The 17,533-nt window shown below is 44.5% G+C and overlaps 1 protein-coding gene across 1 annotated transcript; it reads left to right on the forward strand.

Moving 5' to 3' along the window:
* Nucleotides 1-4,517: 4,517 nt before the first annotated feature.
* LOC136157318 (olfactory receptor 13A1-like) lies at nt 4,518-10,901 on the forward strand (the record flags this gene model as incomplete). Its single annotated transcript, XM_065919240.1, has 2 exons — nt 4,518-5,462; nt 10,890-10,901. Coding segments are annotated over exons 1-2 (957 nt in total), but the record flags the coding sequence as incomplete, so codon positions are not given.
* Nucleotides 10,902-17,533: the final 6,632 nt, after the last annotated feature.

Raw genomic sequence — 17,533 nt, forward strand, 5'->3', positions numbered from 1 at the left:
TTTTGAGAGCTGTCATGGGAACTGAACAGCACAAGCTCTTGGGAGGAAAGTGGGGAGAAGATGAGTTTTCTTGAGATGATCATAAGGATGGGAAGAGCTTCCTGAAGTAGGACATGCAGTGACACACCTTGAAGGATGAAGGTCTTTTTCCTGTGGGCAGTGTAAGAGGAGGTGGAAACCAGAGGGTATTTCCAGGGAAGAAGCTGTGTGAAGAACTGGCACCTCCAGGGATTATCAGTTGAGGGCTGGGGTGGGTACTGATGCCTCAGTGAGGAAACCTGCAAGAGGGGTCACGGGGCCATCTCAAGAGGTAAGGAGCATCAGCTCACCTGTTGAGTTCAGTCACACAGTTATGTCCGACTCTTTGTGACCCTATGGGCTGCAGCATGCCAGGCTTCCCTGAAGCATCACCAACTCCCAGAGTTTGCTCAAACTCATGTCCATTGAGTTGGTGATGCCATCCAACAATCTCATCCTCTGTTGTCCCCTTCTCCTCCTGCCTTCAATCTTTCCCAGCATCAGAGCCTTTTCCAATGAGTCAGTTCTTCACATCAGGTGGCCAAAATATCAGAGCTTCAGCATCAGTCCTTCCAATGAATATTCAGGACTGATTTCCTTTAGGATTGACTGGTTGGATCTTCTTGCAGTCCAAGGGACTCTCAAGAGTCTTCTTCAACACCGCAGTTCAAAGGCACCAGTTCTTTGGTGGTCAGCTTTCTTTATGGTCCAACTCTCACATCCATGCATGACTACTGGATAAACCATAGCTTTGACTAGACAAAGTAATATCGGCAAAGTAATATCTCTGCTTTTTAATATGCGGTCTACCTTGGTTCTAACTTTCCTTCCAAGGAGCAAGCGTCTTTTAATTTTATGGCTGCAGTTACCATCTGCAGTGATTTTGGAACCCAAGAAAATGAAGTCTGTCACTGTTTCCACTGTTAGCCCATCTATTTGCCATGAAGTGATGGAACTGGATGCCATGATCTTCATTTATTGAATGCTGAGCTTTAAGCCAGCTTTTTCAGTCTCTTCTTTCACTTTCATCAAGAGGCTCTTCAGTACCTCTTGCTTTCTGCCATAAGGGTGGTGTTATTTGCATATCTGAGGTTGTTGATATTTTTCCTGGCAATCTTGATTCCAGCTTGTGCTTCATCAAGCCTGGCATTTCACATGATGTACTCTGCATAGAAGCTAAATAAGCAAGGTGACAATAAACAACCTTGACATACTCCTTTCCCAACTTGGAACAGTACGTTGTTCCATGTCTGGTTCTAAAAGTTGCTTCTTGACCTGCATACAGATATCTCAAGAGGCAGGTCAGACGGTCTGGTATTCTCATCTCTTGAAGACTTTCCCACAGTTTCTGTGATCCACACAGTCAAAGGCTTTGGCATAGTAAATAAAGCCGAAGTCAATGTCTTTCTGGAACTCTCTTTTTCTAAGATCCACCAGATGTTGGCAATTTGATCTCTGGTTCCTTTGCCTTTTCTAAATCCAGCTTGAACATTTGGAAGTTCTCAGTTCACATACTGTTGAAGATTTGCTTGGAGAATTTTGAGCATTACTTTGCTAGTTTGCGAGATGAGCACAATTGTGTGGTAGTTTGAACATTCTTTGGCATTGTCTTTCTTTGGGATTGAAATGAAAACTGACCTTTTCCAGGCCTGTGGCCACTGCTGAGTTTTCTAAATTTGCTGGTATATTGAGTGCAGCACTTTCACAGCATCATCTTTTAGGATTTGAAATAGCTCAACTGGAATTCTATCACCTCCACTACCTTTGTTCATAGTGATGCTTTGGAAGGCCCACTTGACTTCACATTCCAGAATGTCTGGCTCTAGGTGAGTGATCACACCATCATGGTTATCTGGGTCATTAAGATTTTTTCTGGGTAGTTCTTTTGTGTACTCTTGCCTCTTCTTCTTAATATCTTCTGCTTCTGTTAGGTCCATACCATTTCTGTTCCTTGTTGTGCCCATCTTTGCATGATATGTTCCCTTGGTATCTCTAATTTTTTTGAAGAGATCTCTAGTCTCTCCAATTCTGTTGTTTTCCTCTACTTTTTGGTATTGATTACTGAGGAAGGCTTTCTTATCTCTCCTTGCTATTCTTTGGAACTCTGCATTCAGATGGGTATATCTTTCCTTTTCTCCTTTGCCTTTAGCTTCTCTTCTTTTCTCAGCTATTTGTAAGGCCTCCTCAGACAACCATTTTGCCTTTTTGCATTTCCTTTTCTTGGGGATGGTTTTGATCACCGCCTCCTGTACAATGTCATGAACCACTGTCTATAGTTCTTCAGGCTCTCTGTCTATGAGATCTAATCCATTGAATCTATTTGTCATTTTCGTTGTATAATTGTAAGGGATTTGATTTAGGTCATACCTGAATGGTCTAGTGGTTTTCCCTACCTCTTTAAGTCTGAATTTTGCAATAACGTGTTTATGATCTGAGCCACAGTCAGCTCCCAGTCTTTCTTTTGCTGACTGTATAGAGCTTCTCCATTTTTGGCTGCAAAGAATATAATCAATCTGATTCTGCTATTGACCATCTGGTGATGTCCATGTGTCTCTTGTGTTGTTGGAAGAGGGTGTTTGCTATGACCAGTGCATTCTCTTTGCAAAACTCTGTTAGCCTTTGCCCTGCTTCATTTTGTACTCCAAGGCCAAACTTGCCTGTAACTCCAGGTATGTCCTGACTTCCTACCTTTGCATTGCAGTCCTCTATGATGAACAGGACATCTTTTTTTGGTGTTAGTTCTAGAAGGTCTTGTAGGTCCTCATAGAACCATTCATCTTCATCTTCTTCAGCATTAGTGGTCGTGGCATAGACTTGGATTGCTGTGATGCTGAATGGTTGACCTTGGAAATGAACAGTGATCATTCTGTCATTTTTGACACTGCACTCAAGAACTGCATTCCCGACCTGTTGTTGACTCTGAGTCCTACTCCATTTCTTCTAAGGGATTCTTGCCCACAGTAGTAGATATAATGGTCATCTGAATTAAATTTGTCCATTCCAGTCCATTTTAGTTTAATGATTCCTAAAATGTTGATGTTCACCCTTACCATCTCCTGTTTGACCACTTTCAATTTAGCTTGATTCATGGACCTAACATTCCAGGTACTTATGCAATATTCTTTACAGCATCAGACTTTACTTCCGTCACCAGTCACATCCACAACTGGGCATTGTTTTCCTTTTGGCTCTATCTATTCATTCTTTTTGGAGTTATTTCTCCACTCTTCTACAGTAGCATATTGAGCACCTACCAACCTGGGGAGTTCATCTTTCATTGTATCTTTTTGCCTTTTCATGTTGTGCTTGGGGTTCCTTAGGCAAGAATACTCAAGTGGTTTTCCATTCCCTTCTCCCATGGATCATGTTTTGTTATAACTCTCCACCATGACCTGTCCATCTTGGGTGGCCCTACAAGGCCTGGCTCATAGTTTCATTGAGTTAGGGAAGGCTGTGGTCCATGTGATCAGTTTGGTTAGTTTTCTGTGATTTTTCACCTGAGCACTCTGCTAAGTCTTGGTGAACTTCACAGAGGGGAATGAAATGTCAGGATCAGGTGTTCATCCCAGGGCATCACCATTAACCCAGTTGGGAACATACTGGAGGGTGTTGGAGGGAGAAACTGGACATACAGGTGGTGACAAAAAGCTTGAAGTTAGGTACATATCTGTGAATGAGAGATGGAGCATCTGTGAACATTGTGCAGGAAGCTCTGCCTGCAGGCCTCGGGAACCAGAGGCTGAGAAGTAAGAAAACCATAAAAGGCTCCTGGAACAAACATATTCTGAGAACCTCCCATGACCAGGAACTAAAGCTTGATGTGGTCCAAGCGAGTTCCTGTTGCCACAAAGCCTACACCCAGGGTTTTGGGTGGCTGGGTGACTAGGAGGATGGGTGAGTTACCTTCTGCTGCTGTAAAACTACACGATGAACACATTTGGGGCAAGGGCCAACAGTTTAGGTTTGAATTTTGAGTTTGAAAGCCTGTAGTTTGAGGCAGAATTGCAGTTGACAGGTCTGGGGCTGGGGGTAGATAGGAGTGATGTCGGACTGAGGGCAGGATCAGCCACAGAAGTAATCCTGGAGTGCAAGGAGCACAAGTTCAGAAAAGATGGAAATGGGAACCCAGGGGGAGCAGCTGAAAAGCAGCGGTTATGGAGACGGGGCTGGAGGCGGGAGCAAGGGCCGGGGGAGGGGCTCAGCCGCGGCGCCTGGGAACTGGCTCGGCTGTAAGCGGCTCACAATCAAGGTAGTGAGGACGGGGATGGGGCTAGAAGCGCGAGAGGACAGTGTTTCTCGGAGTACAAGATGAAAAGAGAAGTAAATGAAGGGTATCCGGCTTTCGGAAGAGTGTTGGGTTTGGAAGTTAAGGAATAAACAGACTCCTGGGAAGGAGTCGGGTCAGCCCTCCCTTTCCAAGACCAGGCTGCCTTCTGAGACGGTCACCTGGGTAGAGTGGCGCCAGCGTCGTGTACTCTCTGTCACAGGTCTGTGCACACATGGAGCACGGCCTCGGGGCTGCTCCCGGCTGGGCCACAAGGTCCAACGAGACTCTGGCGACAGAATTCGTGCTTCAGGGCTTCTCGGAGCACCCCCGCCTGCAGCTGCCCCCTTTCGGCTGCTTCTTCTCCCTCTACACCGTGGCGCTCACGGGCAACACTGTGATCATCGCCGTGGTCAGCCACAGCGCCAGCCTCCAAAGCCCCATGTACTTTTTCCTCTGTAATCTGGCTACCATGGATATTGTCTGCACCTCATCTGTGCTACCCAAGGCGCTGGCGGGCCTGGCCTTCGAGGAAAACACCATCTCCTTCCCGGGGTGCATGGCCCAGCTGTTCTTCCTCACCTGGTGCGCATCTTCCGAGCTGCTGCTGCTGACGGTCATGGCCTACGACCGCTACGTGGCCATCTGCCGCCCGCTGCACTACAGCACGTGGATGAGCCCGCGGCTGTGCCGGCTGCTGGCCGTGGGCGTGTGGGCCGTCTGTGCCCTCAACGGGTCACTGCACGCTGGGCTGATGGCGCGGCTGTCCTTCTGCGGCCCCAGCGTTATCGCACACTTCTTCTGTGAGATCCCCCTACTCCTGCTGCTCTCCTGCAGCCCCACACTTGTGAACAGCATTATGACTGTCTTAGCCGATGCCTTCTACGGAGTCGTCAACTTCCTGCTCACTCTGGCTTCCTACGGCTGCATCGTCGCCAGCATCCTGCGCATGCGCTCGGCTGCCGGCAGGGGGCGGGCCTTCTCCACCTGCTCCTCCCACCTCTTGGTGGTCGCGGTGTACCACTCCGCAGTGTTCTGTGCCTACATCAGTCCGGCCTCCAGCTACAGCCCTGAGAGAAGCAAGGTGTCCGCAGTGCTCTACACGATGCTGAGCCCCACCCTGAACCCCATCATCTACTCTCTGAGGAACACGGAGGTTAAACATGCCCTGGGGAGACTTGTGCAAGCCCTTCTCCGCCCTGGGGTGCATGGGCTGCCTCCCTGAGACCAGCTTGGAGGAGAAAGAGCTGGCTGTCATCCTCTCAGTACCCTTACCCTCGAGTTGGGGCCCGGTGCACCCAATAAGGCCTCAGCTGCAGAACTGTAGACCCAGGTCGTGGGAGGTGGCCTTCTTGCATCCAGGTAAGCATCTCTCCACCCCTGGGTGGCCTCCAGGAACCTGACCCTCTACCTTCCTCAAGGCCCCTCTCAACTCAACTTTTCCTTGGTTGTCCCAACCTGCCACACAGTGCTAGCTCCAGCTGAAAGGGCCACTGGCTGTACCTTCTCACCTTCTGTGGTCTCTGCACAGACCCTCGCTCAGTGCACGGTTGGGTCCTGATCTTCAAGTTACCCTGTCACATCCCTCAACTTCCTTCATCTGCCCCAACAGCCCCTCCCTCTGCCTCCTGCAGCTGGTTACCTGGCATCACATGGCAGGTCCCGCTTTACCTGGGCCTTTAGAGCTTGTCTGCACATCTGCCTGGAGCCCACATAACTCATCCACATTCCACTTGGCCTCACTCAGCCTGTGTCATGTTCTACCTGGGCCTCATGGAACTATCCCTTGTTTTACCTGGGCTCAGAGTCCTGTCACCTGTTCAGCTTGACCACACAGTCTGACTCCTAATCTACCTGGCCTTACTCAACCTTCCCTGGTTCTACTTTGAACTGTAAATCCATGTAACAAGTGTCTCTTTGACTGCGTCTTAGTTCTTTTTTATTTTTTTGCCTGTACCACAACCTTGTGGAATTAGTTCCCCAACCAGAGAATGAACCCAGGCCAAGAGCAATGAAAGCACCAAGTCCTAACCCCTGGACCACCAGGGAATTCCCTACATTTTAGTTCTTGTTCTTGGTGTTGCATAGATGAATAATGGGTCTCTTCAGATGAACATGTTCAATCAAATAAAACTTCCTTCAGAGAATGTAGGGAGATTGATGTTTCATTCCCAGTCTTTCTTCTATTCTAAACCTTTTATCATCGAGGCAACATCAGTAAGTCTTAAAGTGGTCATATATTATGAAAGAAGCAAACAAAGAAATAACGAAAAGTCTGAGTGTGCAGCTTGGAGTTAAGATAAAATTCCAATGCTCTTATCAACAACCAAACAGTCAAGTGTTTTGAGGCCAAAGGCAAATCCCCAGGGGAATCTGAGGTTGGTGTCCAGACAAGAGTGGTTTCCCCCACCCCAGGGAAGATCAGAATCCTTGGCCTTGGAGAAGCAGAGCAGGCATGCAGGTGCAGGGTCCCTTAGCAGGCTGGATGCAAGCTGCATCAAAGCTCAGGGGTATGAGGTTGGAGAGGCCCATGGTTTACCCCCAGAGTAGGGCAGCCTGTGTGGTCAGCCTTACCTGGAACTCTCTCTGCCCAACAGTAGAAGTGACTGTTTTCTGGATGTCCACGGCTTAGACTTAGTAATGGAGAAACTTAACATTTTCTAAGGAAGGGGTGAAAAATAACAGAGAGGCTGCAGGACCTGAGAAGTCCTGTTCCTGAGTTGAGGAAACTACTTCCTCTCAGTTTCTGTCCTGGCCTCAGCTCAGACAGAGCAAACCATTCACAGACAGCATCAATGTGTGCACCACAGCTGAAATTGCATGTATGAGCCATAAAGCCTAGTTAACTGTCCCAGGATGGTTAACATCTATATGGGAAAAACAAATTTTATCCTTAGCCCCTACCATATGCAAAAATCAGTTCCACATGACTTAAGATGTAAATACGAAAGGCAGAACTTTAAAAATGGCAACTAGCCTTCTGATCTTTCTAGGGCAAAGACAGATCTTAAAGTCAAAAAAGTGCTAATTCCAAAATAAAAGACTGATAATTTTAAACTGTTTATAAGAAAAATTCGACAAATAGTGTGAAAACATAGCCCAAAGAGAAGGAAAAATCATTGCAATACATAAAACTTAAGAAGGATCATTAACTAGGATACATATACATTCCTACAAACAGTGAGAGAAAGAAACCACAAAGGAAGAGTAAGTACGTGAGTAGGCATTTTACAAAAGAAGATACAAGTTTGAAGAATAAACATTCACGAAGAGATTCTCTACTTCATTCATAATCAGAGAAATGCAAATTGGGACCAGGATTAACTACCATTAATCTGTTAGATGGGTAAACATTAAAAAATCCATTAGTACTTAGTGTTGCAAATGGACAGGACCACTTGGACAGCTGATAAGACTTTTTATTGTTGTTTAGTTGCTAAGTCATGTCCAACTCTTCCCAACCCCATGGACTGCAGCACACCAGGCTTCCCTGTCCCTCACCATTGCCCGGAGTTTGCCCAAGTTCATGTCCATTGAATCGGTGATGCCATCCAAGTATCTCATCCTCTGTCACCCTTTTCTCCTTCTGCCTTCAGTCTTTCCCAGCAGCAGTGTCTTTTTCCAATGAGTCAGCTGCTCACATTAGGTACACAAAATATTGGACCTTCAGTTTCAGCATTAGTCCTTCCAATGAACATTCAAGGTTGATTCCCTGTAAGGTTGACTGGTTTGATTGCCTTGCTTTCCAAGGGAATCCCAAGTTTTCTCCATCACCACAGTTTGAAAGCATCAGTTCTTCAGTGCTCTGCCTTCTTTATTGTCCAGCTCTCACATCCATACATGACTACTGGAAAAAAAAAACAGCCTTGACTATATGGACCTTTGTTGGCAAAGTGATGTCTTTGCTTTTTAACAGGTGGTGCTAGTGGTAAGGAACCCATCTGCCAATGCAGGAGACATAAGAGACACAGATTCGATCCCTGGGTTGGGAAGATCCCCTGGAGAAGGGCATGAAAACCCACTCCAGTATTCCTGCCTGGAGAATTCCATGGACAGGGGAGCCTGGTGGGCTATAATTCATGGGGTCACAGAGTCAGACACAACTGAAGCAACTTAGCACTCAAGTTTGACACAGCTTTCCAGCCCAGAAGCAATCATCTTCTAATTTCATGGCTGCGGACCCCATCCACAGTGATTTTAGAGCCCAAGAGAAGAAAATCTGTCACTGCTTCCACCTTTTCCCCTTCTATTTCCCAGGAAGTTATGGGACCAGATGACATAAGTTCAAATACTTAGGAAGTCACATGGTATCACATATCATGTAGCCCTTGACACACCTGATCTAGAGATGCTCTTGCAAAGTGTTCCAGGAAGCATACATGAAAATGGTCTGAGAACACTCTTTGCAGCAACAGAAACATGGGAATGATCTGATGGATAGTGGACCACCCTGGTCACTAACTGGCACCTGCAGCTCACAAGGTGCATAGAGGTTATGATGGAATCATGTCTAAAAACACAAAAGTAAGGAAAATGAAACAGTAGAAGTAATAAAACTATTGAGAAAATTAGAAGGGAAATTTGGGACAGTGGTCACCTCAGAAGGGAGGCAGGGGGATAGGCAGGCAGATGCAGTTGGAGGGGATGTGGCAGTTCTGGTTAGCAGTGGATTGCTTGGTGTGGATTATGTTTTTATACCTTAATTTGCATCAAGCATTTCTTGTACATTCTTTTCAACTTAGCAGTTAAGATATCTAGGTTAGTGACCACACCATTGTGCTTATCTGGGTTATTAAGGCCTTTTTTGTTCAGTTCTTCTGTGTATTCTTGCCACCTCTTCTTAATCTCTTCTGCTTCTGTTAGGTCCTTACTGTTACTATCCTTTATTGAGCCCATCTTTGCATGAAATGTTCCCTTGTTATCTCTAATTTTCTCGAAGAGATCTCTTGTCTTTCCCATGCTGTTGTTTTCCTCTATTTCTTTTCATTGTTCACTTAAGAAGGCTTTCTTTTCTCTCCTTGCTATTCTTTGAAACCCTGCATTCAGTTGAGTATATCTTTCCTTTTGTCTTCTCTTCTTTTCTCAGCTATTTTTAAGGTCTCCTCAGACAACCATTTTGCCTTCTTGCATTTTTCATTGGGATGATTTTGGTCACCACTGCCTGTACAATATTACAAACCTTTAGCCATAACTCTTCAGGCACTCTATCAGATCTAATCCCTTGAATCTATTTGTCACTTCCACAGTATAATCATAAGGGATATGATTATCATTCATACATGAATGACCTAGTGGTTTTCCCTACTTTCTTAAATTTAAGTCTGATTTATACTTAAAGGAGTTCATGATCTGAGCCACAGTCAGCTCCAGGTTTTGTTTTGGCTGACTTCTCCTTCTTCTGTTGCAAAGAATATAATCAATCTGATTTCAGTATTGACCATTTGGTGGTATCCATGTGTAGAGTCATCTCTTCTGTTGTTGAAAGAGGGTGCTTGCTCTGACCAGTGCATTCTTTTAGCAAAAATGTTAGTCTTTGTCCTGCTTCATTCTATACTCCAAGGCCAAACTTGCCTGTTATTCCAGGTATCTCTTGACTTCCTACTTTTGCATTCCAATCCCCTATGATGAAAAGGACATCTTCTTTTGGTGTTTGTTCTAGAAGGTCTTGTAGGTCTTCATAGAACCATTTGAATTCAGCCTCTTTGGCATTAGTGGTTGGCACATAGACTTGAATTACTGTGATGTTGAATAGTTTGTCTTAGAAATGAACCAAGATCATTCTGTCATTTTTGAGACTTCACCTAAGCACTGCATTTGGAACTGTTTTGTTGACTCTGAGGGCTGCTCCATTCCTTCTAAGGGATTCTTGCCCACAGTAGTAGATATAGTGGTCATCTGAATTAAATTTTCCCATTCCTGTTCAATTTAGTTCACTGACTTCTAAACTGCTGATGTTCACTCTCACCATCTTCTGCTTAATGACCTGGGTAACCACAATGGTGTGATCACTAACTGAAAGCCAGACATCCTGGAATGTGAAGTCAAATGGGCCATCACCAAGAACAAAGCTAGTGGAGGTGATGGAATTCCAGCTGAGCTATTTCAAATCCACAAAGGTCATGCTGTGAAAGTGCTGCACTCAATATGGCAGTGAGTTTGGAAAACTCAGCAGTGGACACAGGACTGGAAAAACTCAGCTTTCATTCCAACCCCAAAGAAAGACAATGCCAAAGGAAGTTAAAACTACTGTACAATAGCATTCATTGCACATGCTGGTGAGGTGACGCTCCACATCCTTCAAGCTAGGATCCAGCAGTACATGGACTGAGAACTTGAAGATATATAAGTTGGCTTTAGAAAAGCTTTGTTCTTAGCAAGGTTTCCTAAGGCCCACTTGACTTCACATTCCAGGATGTCTGGCTCTAGGTGAGTGATCACACCATGGTGATTACCTGGGTCATGAAAATCTTTTCTGTATAGTTCTTCTGTGTATTCTTGTCACCTTCTTAATATCTTCTGCTTTTGTTAGGTTCATACCATTTCTGTTCTTTATTGAACCCATCTTTGCATGATATGTTCCCTTGGTATCTCTAATCTTCTTGAAGAGATCTCTAGTCTTTCCCATTCTATTGTTTACCTCTGTTTCTTTGTATTGATCACAGAGGAAGGCTTTCTTATCTCTCCTTGCTATTCTTTGGAACTCTCCATTCGGATGGGTATATCTTTCCTTTTCTCCTTTGCCTTTAGCTTCTCTTCTTTTCTCAGCTGTTTGTAAGCCCTCCTCAGACAACCATTTTGCCTTTTTGCGTTTCTTTTTCTTGGGGATAGTTTTGATCACCACCTCTTGTACAATGTCATGAACCTCTGTCCATAGTTCTTCAGGCACTCTGTCTATCAGATCTAATCCCTTGAATCTATTTGTCACTTTCAGTGTATAATTGTAAGGGATTTGATTTAGGTCATATCTGGTCTAGTGGTTTTCTCTACTTTCTTCAATTTAAGTCTGAATTTTGCAACAAGGTGTTCATGATCTGAGCCACAGTCAGTTCCTGGTCTTGTTTTTGCTGACTGTATATAGAGCTTCTCCATTTTAGACACCAAAGAATATAACGAATCGGATTTTGGTATCGACCATCTATCAGGTGATGTCTGTGTGTAGCAAAGAACAAATAGCTTCAGTCGGTGTTTCTCCTTTTGCCTCTCTCTGGCGCCCTCTGGTGGGCCTTACAATGGCTGGTCCCCGCTCTGAGTCCATCCTCCTTCCACAGACATCACTATCCTAGGCAGATTCTTCTCTTGCCACGTCAACCTGCCACTGCCTGCCCCCCACCCCTCTCCCGCCGACCCCCCGGCCATTCCCCACAACTCTGTGCTGGCATCGCCGTTGGAGTCTTAGGACGCTGCAAGCATGCCCCTGGAATCCAGGAGGGCCCCTGTCTCCACCTGGAGGGTTAAAACTTCTGCACACAAGTAAACAGTTTTGCTTGATCCACGATCTTCAACAGCAGCTCTGAGATGAAGGTAGAACCAGGGGCAGATAAGAGAACACATGCTTATGCTCCCCAGTTCCTTTGATGTGAAAAGTTTTGTTCCTGGTCCAAGCCAGCTGGCCCTTTGTACCTGGGAAATTGTGTGTTCTCTGCTTTTGTTTAACTTGGAAGAGATTTTGACTTTTGTCAAGGTCATTCTTTTTAGCCCAGAGTGCATTAAATGTTACATACTTGCCTGCCCACACTTTAATTTGTCTGCTCTTGATCCTTTTACATACAAAGTAAGAGGGAATTTTCAGGAGAGCTTCCTTAAAGCAACTCTTTGAGCATATTTTCAACTCAGTCTCTATTTTACTCCCTTCTTGCTTATCTATTGCCTTTTGGGTACCCAGAGAAGTAATAATCTACTTTTCACCTCTTTGGTCTAAGGATTCACGACTGCTGGGTTGCCTCTTCAGGAAATTTGGGGATAGCTGTATGTCCTTCCTGTGAGTAGCAGGGAAGGGAGAACCAGTGCACTACATCAACCTGATAGAAAACACCGTTGCCACTGAATCTACTGCTCAGGGGAACTTGACCCCTGGAGGAAGATCAATGAGCCTGTGGGAAGAGGCCACAGCCAGCAGCTGTCTTGCAGGGAAAAGGCTCACTAGATATCCCAAACATGTCCTCCATTCTCTCCCCATAAGCCCTGGCTGAGTGTAAATTTACACTTCAGGAGCAGGAATCCAAGAAATACAAGATATGATGTAGAATAAGCAGGCAAAGAAACCAGTAAAGTGAATATTTAAATACAAATACTTACTTGATAAAGTGACTATAAATATTAATGTAATTGCAAAATTTGACTTACAAAAACAAGAAAATACATTTGGACAAATCCAAAACTAGTGTTATGAAACTAAAATTCCTAACATTTGGGAAGGAGTGGTGTATTGCTTGGAAAAGAAAGAAAGAAAGAAAGAAAGAGAAGTCTCTCAATCGTGTCCGACTCTTTGCCACCCCCATGGACTATAGACTACCAGGCTTCTCAGTCCATGGAATTTTCCAGGCAAGAGTACTGGAGTGGGTTGCCATTTCCCTCTCCAGGGGATCTTCCCAACTCAGGGATTGAATCTGCATTTCCTGCATTGCAGGCAGATGCTTTACCTTCTGAGCCACCAGGGAAGATCCATTGCTTGGAAAATAGATAAGAAAAGTATGCTAAAGGTCTCTTTTTGATCAGATTAAATGATATTGATTAACTCTTCAGGTTAATAAGTCTATGTACTTTCAGACTTAAGGGTAATCATTAGTAGAATATCAACAGGACAGAAATACACCAAAGCATCAAGGAAGAAAAGGAACAAACAAAATATGACAGTCTCAGCAAGAAATTGATAGAAAAAGATATATACCATAAAGCCATATTCACCAGCAGTCACAAGAAATGTGATTCTCCTGTTAAAAAGAAAAACTTTAGTTGTGTCAAAGCTGTAGGATGGTAGAGGTGTTTCTCAAGGACAACATGACATAGAGATACTTAAAATGCTGGGACAAACAAAATACCTGGTTGTAATTATCAAAAGGGACAAAAATATGTTTATGCTGCTAAAAGTACAATTCAGTAAAAGACAAATCACCAGTTTTAATGTGCATTGAATGTATCGAAGTACTTTTCAAATAAAGCATCTTCTAGTAAAACATGATTATAATGTGAAAAATCAGCCCATCTTGCTTAGAAATGACAAGACGTGATTCAATTCATCATCAGTTCGGTCGCTCAGTCATGTCTGACTCTTTGTGACCCCATGAACTGCAGCATGCCAGGCCTCCCTGTCCATCACAAACTCCCAGAGTCCACCCAAACTCATGTCCATTGAGTCGGTGATGCTATCCAACCATCTCATCCTCTGTCATCCCCTTCACCTCCTGCCCTCAATCTTTCCCAGCATCAGGGTCTTTTCAAATGAGTCAGCTCTTTGTATCAGGTGGCCAAAGTATCGGAGTTTCAATATCAGTCCTTCCAATGAACACCCAGGACTGATCTCCTTTAGGATGGACTGGTTGGATCTCCTTGCAGTCCAAGGGACTCTCAAGAGTCTTCTCCAGCACCACAGTTCAAAAGCATCAGTTCTTCGGCACTCAGCTTTCTTTATAGTCCAACTCTCACATCCATACATGACTACTGGAAAAACCACAGCCTTGACTAGACGTACCTTTGTTGACAAAGTAATGTCTCTGCTTTTTAATATGCTGTCTAGATTGGTCATAACTTTCCTTCCAAGGAGTAGGCTTCTTTTAACTTCATGGCTGCAGTCACCATCTGCAGTGATTTTGGAGCCCCCAAAAATAAAGTCAGCCACTGTTTCCACTGTTTCCCCATCTATTTGCCATGAAGTGATGGGACAGGATGCCATGATCTTGGTTTTCTGAATGTTGAGCTTTAAGCCAACTTTTTCACTCTCCTCTTTCACTTTCATCAAGAGGCTCTTCTTCACTTTCAGCCATAAGGGTGGTGTCATCTGCATATCTGAGGTTCTTGATATTTCTCCTGGCAATCTTGATTCCAGCTTGAGCTTCCTCCAGCCCAGGGTTTCTCATGATATACTCTGCATATAAGTTAAATAAGCAGGGTGACAATATACAGCCTTGATGTACTCCAAGACATGATTAAAAAGTAATTAACAGAGACAACAATATAACATCAATGTTTGGTAATCTCAAAATAGAGTTCTTTTTAAACATGATCTAAATTCTGAAAGAACATTTCCCTGGTGGCTCAGATGGTAAAGCATCTGCCTACAATGCAGGAGACCTGGGTTCAATCTCTGGGTTGGGAAGATCCCCTGGAGAAGGAAATGGCAACCCACTCCAGCATTCTTGACTTGAAAATCCCATGGATGGAGGATACAGTCCTTGGGGTCGCAAAGAGTTGGATACATAAATTCTGAAAACAGTAAAGGAAAAGTTTTGTCTTACTTTCTTAATTGAGGTGATATTTCTAATTTTTATAAACAATTGTCTAAGTTCAATAACATCATGCGAAATGCTGGACTGGATGAACTACAATCTGGAATCAAGATTGCTGGGAGAAAGATCAACAACCTTAGATATGCAGATGATACCACTCAGATAGCAGGAAGTGAAGAGGAATAAAGAGCCTACTGATGAGGGTGAAAGAGAAGAATCGAAAAGCTGGCTTGAAACTCAGTATTAAAAAAATGCAGAGTAGCCTCTGGTCCCATCACTTCATGGCAAATGGATGGGGAAAAAATGGAAACAGTGAAAGATTTTCTTTTCTTGGGCTCCAAAATCTTATTAAAAATCAGAGACATTCCTTTGCTGGCAAAGGTCCACATAGTCAAAGCTATGGTTTTTCCAGTAGTCATGTACAGATGTTAGAGTTGGACCATAAAGAAGGTTGAGTGCTGAAAAATTGGTGCTTTCTAATTGTGGTGCTGGAGAAGACTGTTGAGAGTCCCTTGGACAGCAAGGAGATCAAATTAGTCAATCCTAAAGGAAATCAGCCCTAAATCTTCACTAGAAGGATTGAGATGCTGAAGCTGAAGCTCCAATACTTTGGCCACTTGATAGGGAGGAGCCAACTCATTGGAAAAGACCCTGATGCTGGGACAGACTGAGGGCACAAAGAGAAGGGGATGACAGAGGATGAGATGGTTGGATGGCATCACTGACTCGTGGAGATAAGTTTGAGCAAACTCTGGAAGATGGTTGAGGACAGGGAAGCCTGGTGTGCTACAGTTCATGGGGTCACAAAGAGTTGGACAGGACTTAGTGACTGAATAACAGCAACTTCAGTAAGTCCTTTACATATTGTTTAACCTGTGATTTCTCTCGAAGTTTCGAAGTTCAGTTAATTCCCTAACAATTTAAAGTATCCCAGGGACTTCCCTGGCGGTGCAGTGGAGAAGAACCTACCTTCTAATGCAGAGGACATGGGTTCAATCCCTGGTCTGTGAAGACCCCACCTGCTGTGGTGCGACTAAGCCCATGTGCCACAACTTCTGAATGCATGCTCCAGGGCCACAGGCAGCTAATGAGCCCCTGCGCTGCAACTACTGAAGCCTGCGAGCCTAAAGCTGTGCTCTGTAAGAAGACAAGCTGCCACGATGCAAAGCCCGTGTACCACAACTAGAGAAACCTGCACGTACCAACAAAGACCCAGTGAAACCAAAAATAAATAAACAAAAAATTTTAAAATAATTTCTAAAGTATCCCAGACAATAGAAAAAAGATGAAGATAATTTCAATTGTTTCTAAAGTTAGCACATTGCTAATAGAAGAACATAATAAGACATAAGAATCTGAAGCCCAATTTTATCTATGGATATAGATGCAAAACTACTAAAAATACTGTTCAACAAGTTGAATTCATCAGCATGTAAAAAAAAGTGTGGCTCCATGAAATTCTTGGTTGTGAAGCAGAACTGTAAGACTGCTCATACACAAAGCAGTGTTTTCATCCAGCATCGTCCCAGCAGATTTAAAAAGAAAAATCCTAGGATTGTCTCAGTTAAAAAGGTATTTCACTATCTCAATACTCATCCCTGCTAAATATTCCTTGTCAACTAGAGAAAGAAGAGCGTTGTCCCAATATGATTGCCTTTTTGCCACAACCAGTCAACCACACACTTGATGGAGAAGCATCCTTCCCCTCATCCCACCTCTGTCATCTTGACGGAGAAGCACCCATTCCTGCCAGGCAGGGCCAAGGCCGCCTCTGTCACCCTAGTTAGTCAACACTGTTTGAGAAGGTGCAGGCGCCTAAATAAAATATAAGACAAATAAAAAAACACTTGCTTCTGAAAACATATGCTCAAAAATGTCATTACTTTATAAAGACATCTGTATCTACACTTAGAATTTGTTGTTTGGCCATCCAAACTATTCCACAGAGGACCTAGAATAGTAGGGCCTGGCCCCAGACCATGTGCTGCATCCCTGGGAGCTCTAGGCTCACCTGCACCTGCCTGTGGGCCCCCTGTCCAGCATGCACACGCTCAGATAAGCTGCCACGTGTAGTTATTTTGGCCTGTGGGAGCCTGGTTTGCCTCACACACATCCTGTCCTCATGCCCAACTGTCAGGGCTTGACCTGGAGCCCCAGGGAAGGCTGACCCTGCCTGACCCTCCAGCACAAACAGAAAGGACAAACCAAAAAGAAAAATGCTGTGTGGACTCGTCTGCCTGGCAGGGTGGAAGAAGAGGACAGAGGGGGCAGGGTGGCTCTGTCTCCACTCTGGGGACGGGGCCCTGCCATCCCACATCCGCCCCTGGGAGGGGACGATGCCGCACACACACCTCGACAGGGCCCTCAGCCCACAAAACAGGCCCGAGACTCCCGCCGACATCAGCGCCCCTTCATAGCACAGGAAGGTAACAAGTCGGACACCAGTAACGTGGCCATCGTTCTAAATGCAGAACAATCAAGGGACTGTCACACTGCTAACAGGCTGGGAGGGAGAGTGGGTTGGAGCTCAGTGCTGGGAATGCAGCCTCAGTGTTAAGTATGTGCAAAGCACATGTTCTACCGTAGAGCCACACCCCCCATAGAGGTGATTTTGTTCTTTCCACTTTCCTTCATATTTTGTATTGTACATAGAGAAGGATCACTTATTTAAAAGTATAAAATTAGAAATTATTAATTAAGATCTTCCTATGTCACCAGATAGAGGACAGAATTAAATGACACAGAAAACCTCTGTAAAATACCCAGAATGTTATAACAGAAACAACTTGGAGCTCTGTGGTGTCCTGCA

This window comes from Muntiacus reevesi, chromosome 2 (assembly GCF_963930625.1).
Source record: "Muntiacus reevesi chromosome 2, mMunRee1.1, whole genome shotgun sequence".
Classification (NCBI taxonomy): Eukaryota; Metazoa; Chordata; class Mammalia; order Artiodactyla; family Cervidae; genus Muntiacus; species Muntiacus reevesi.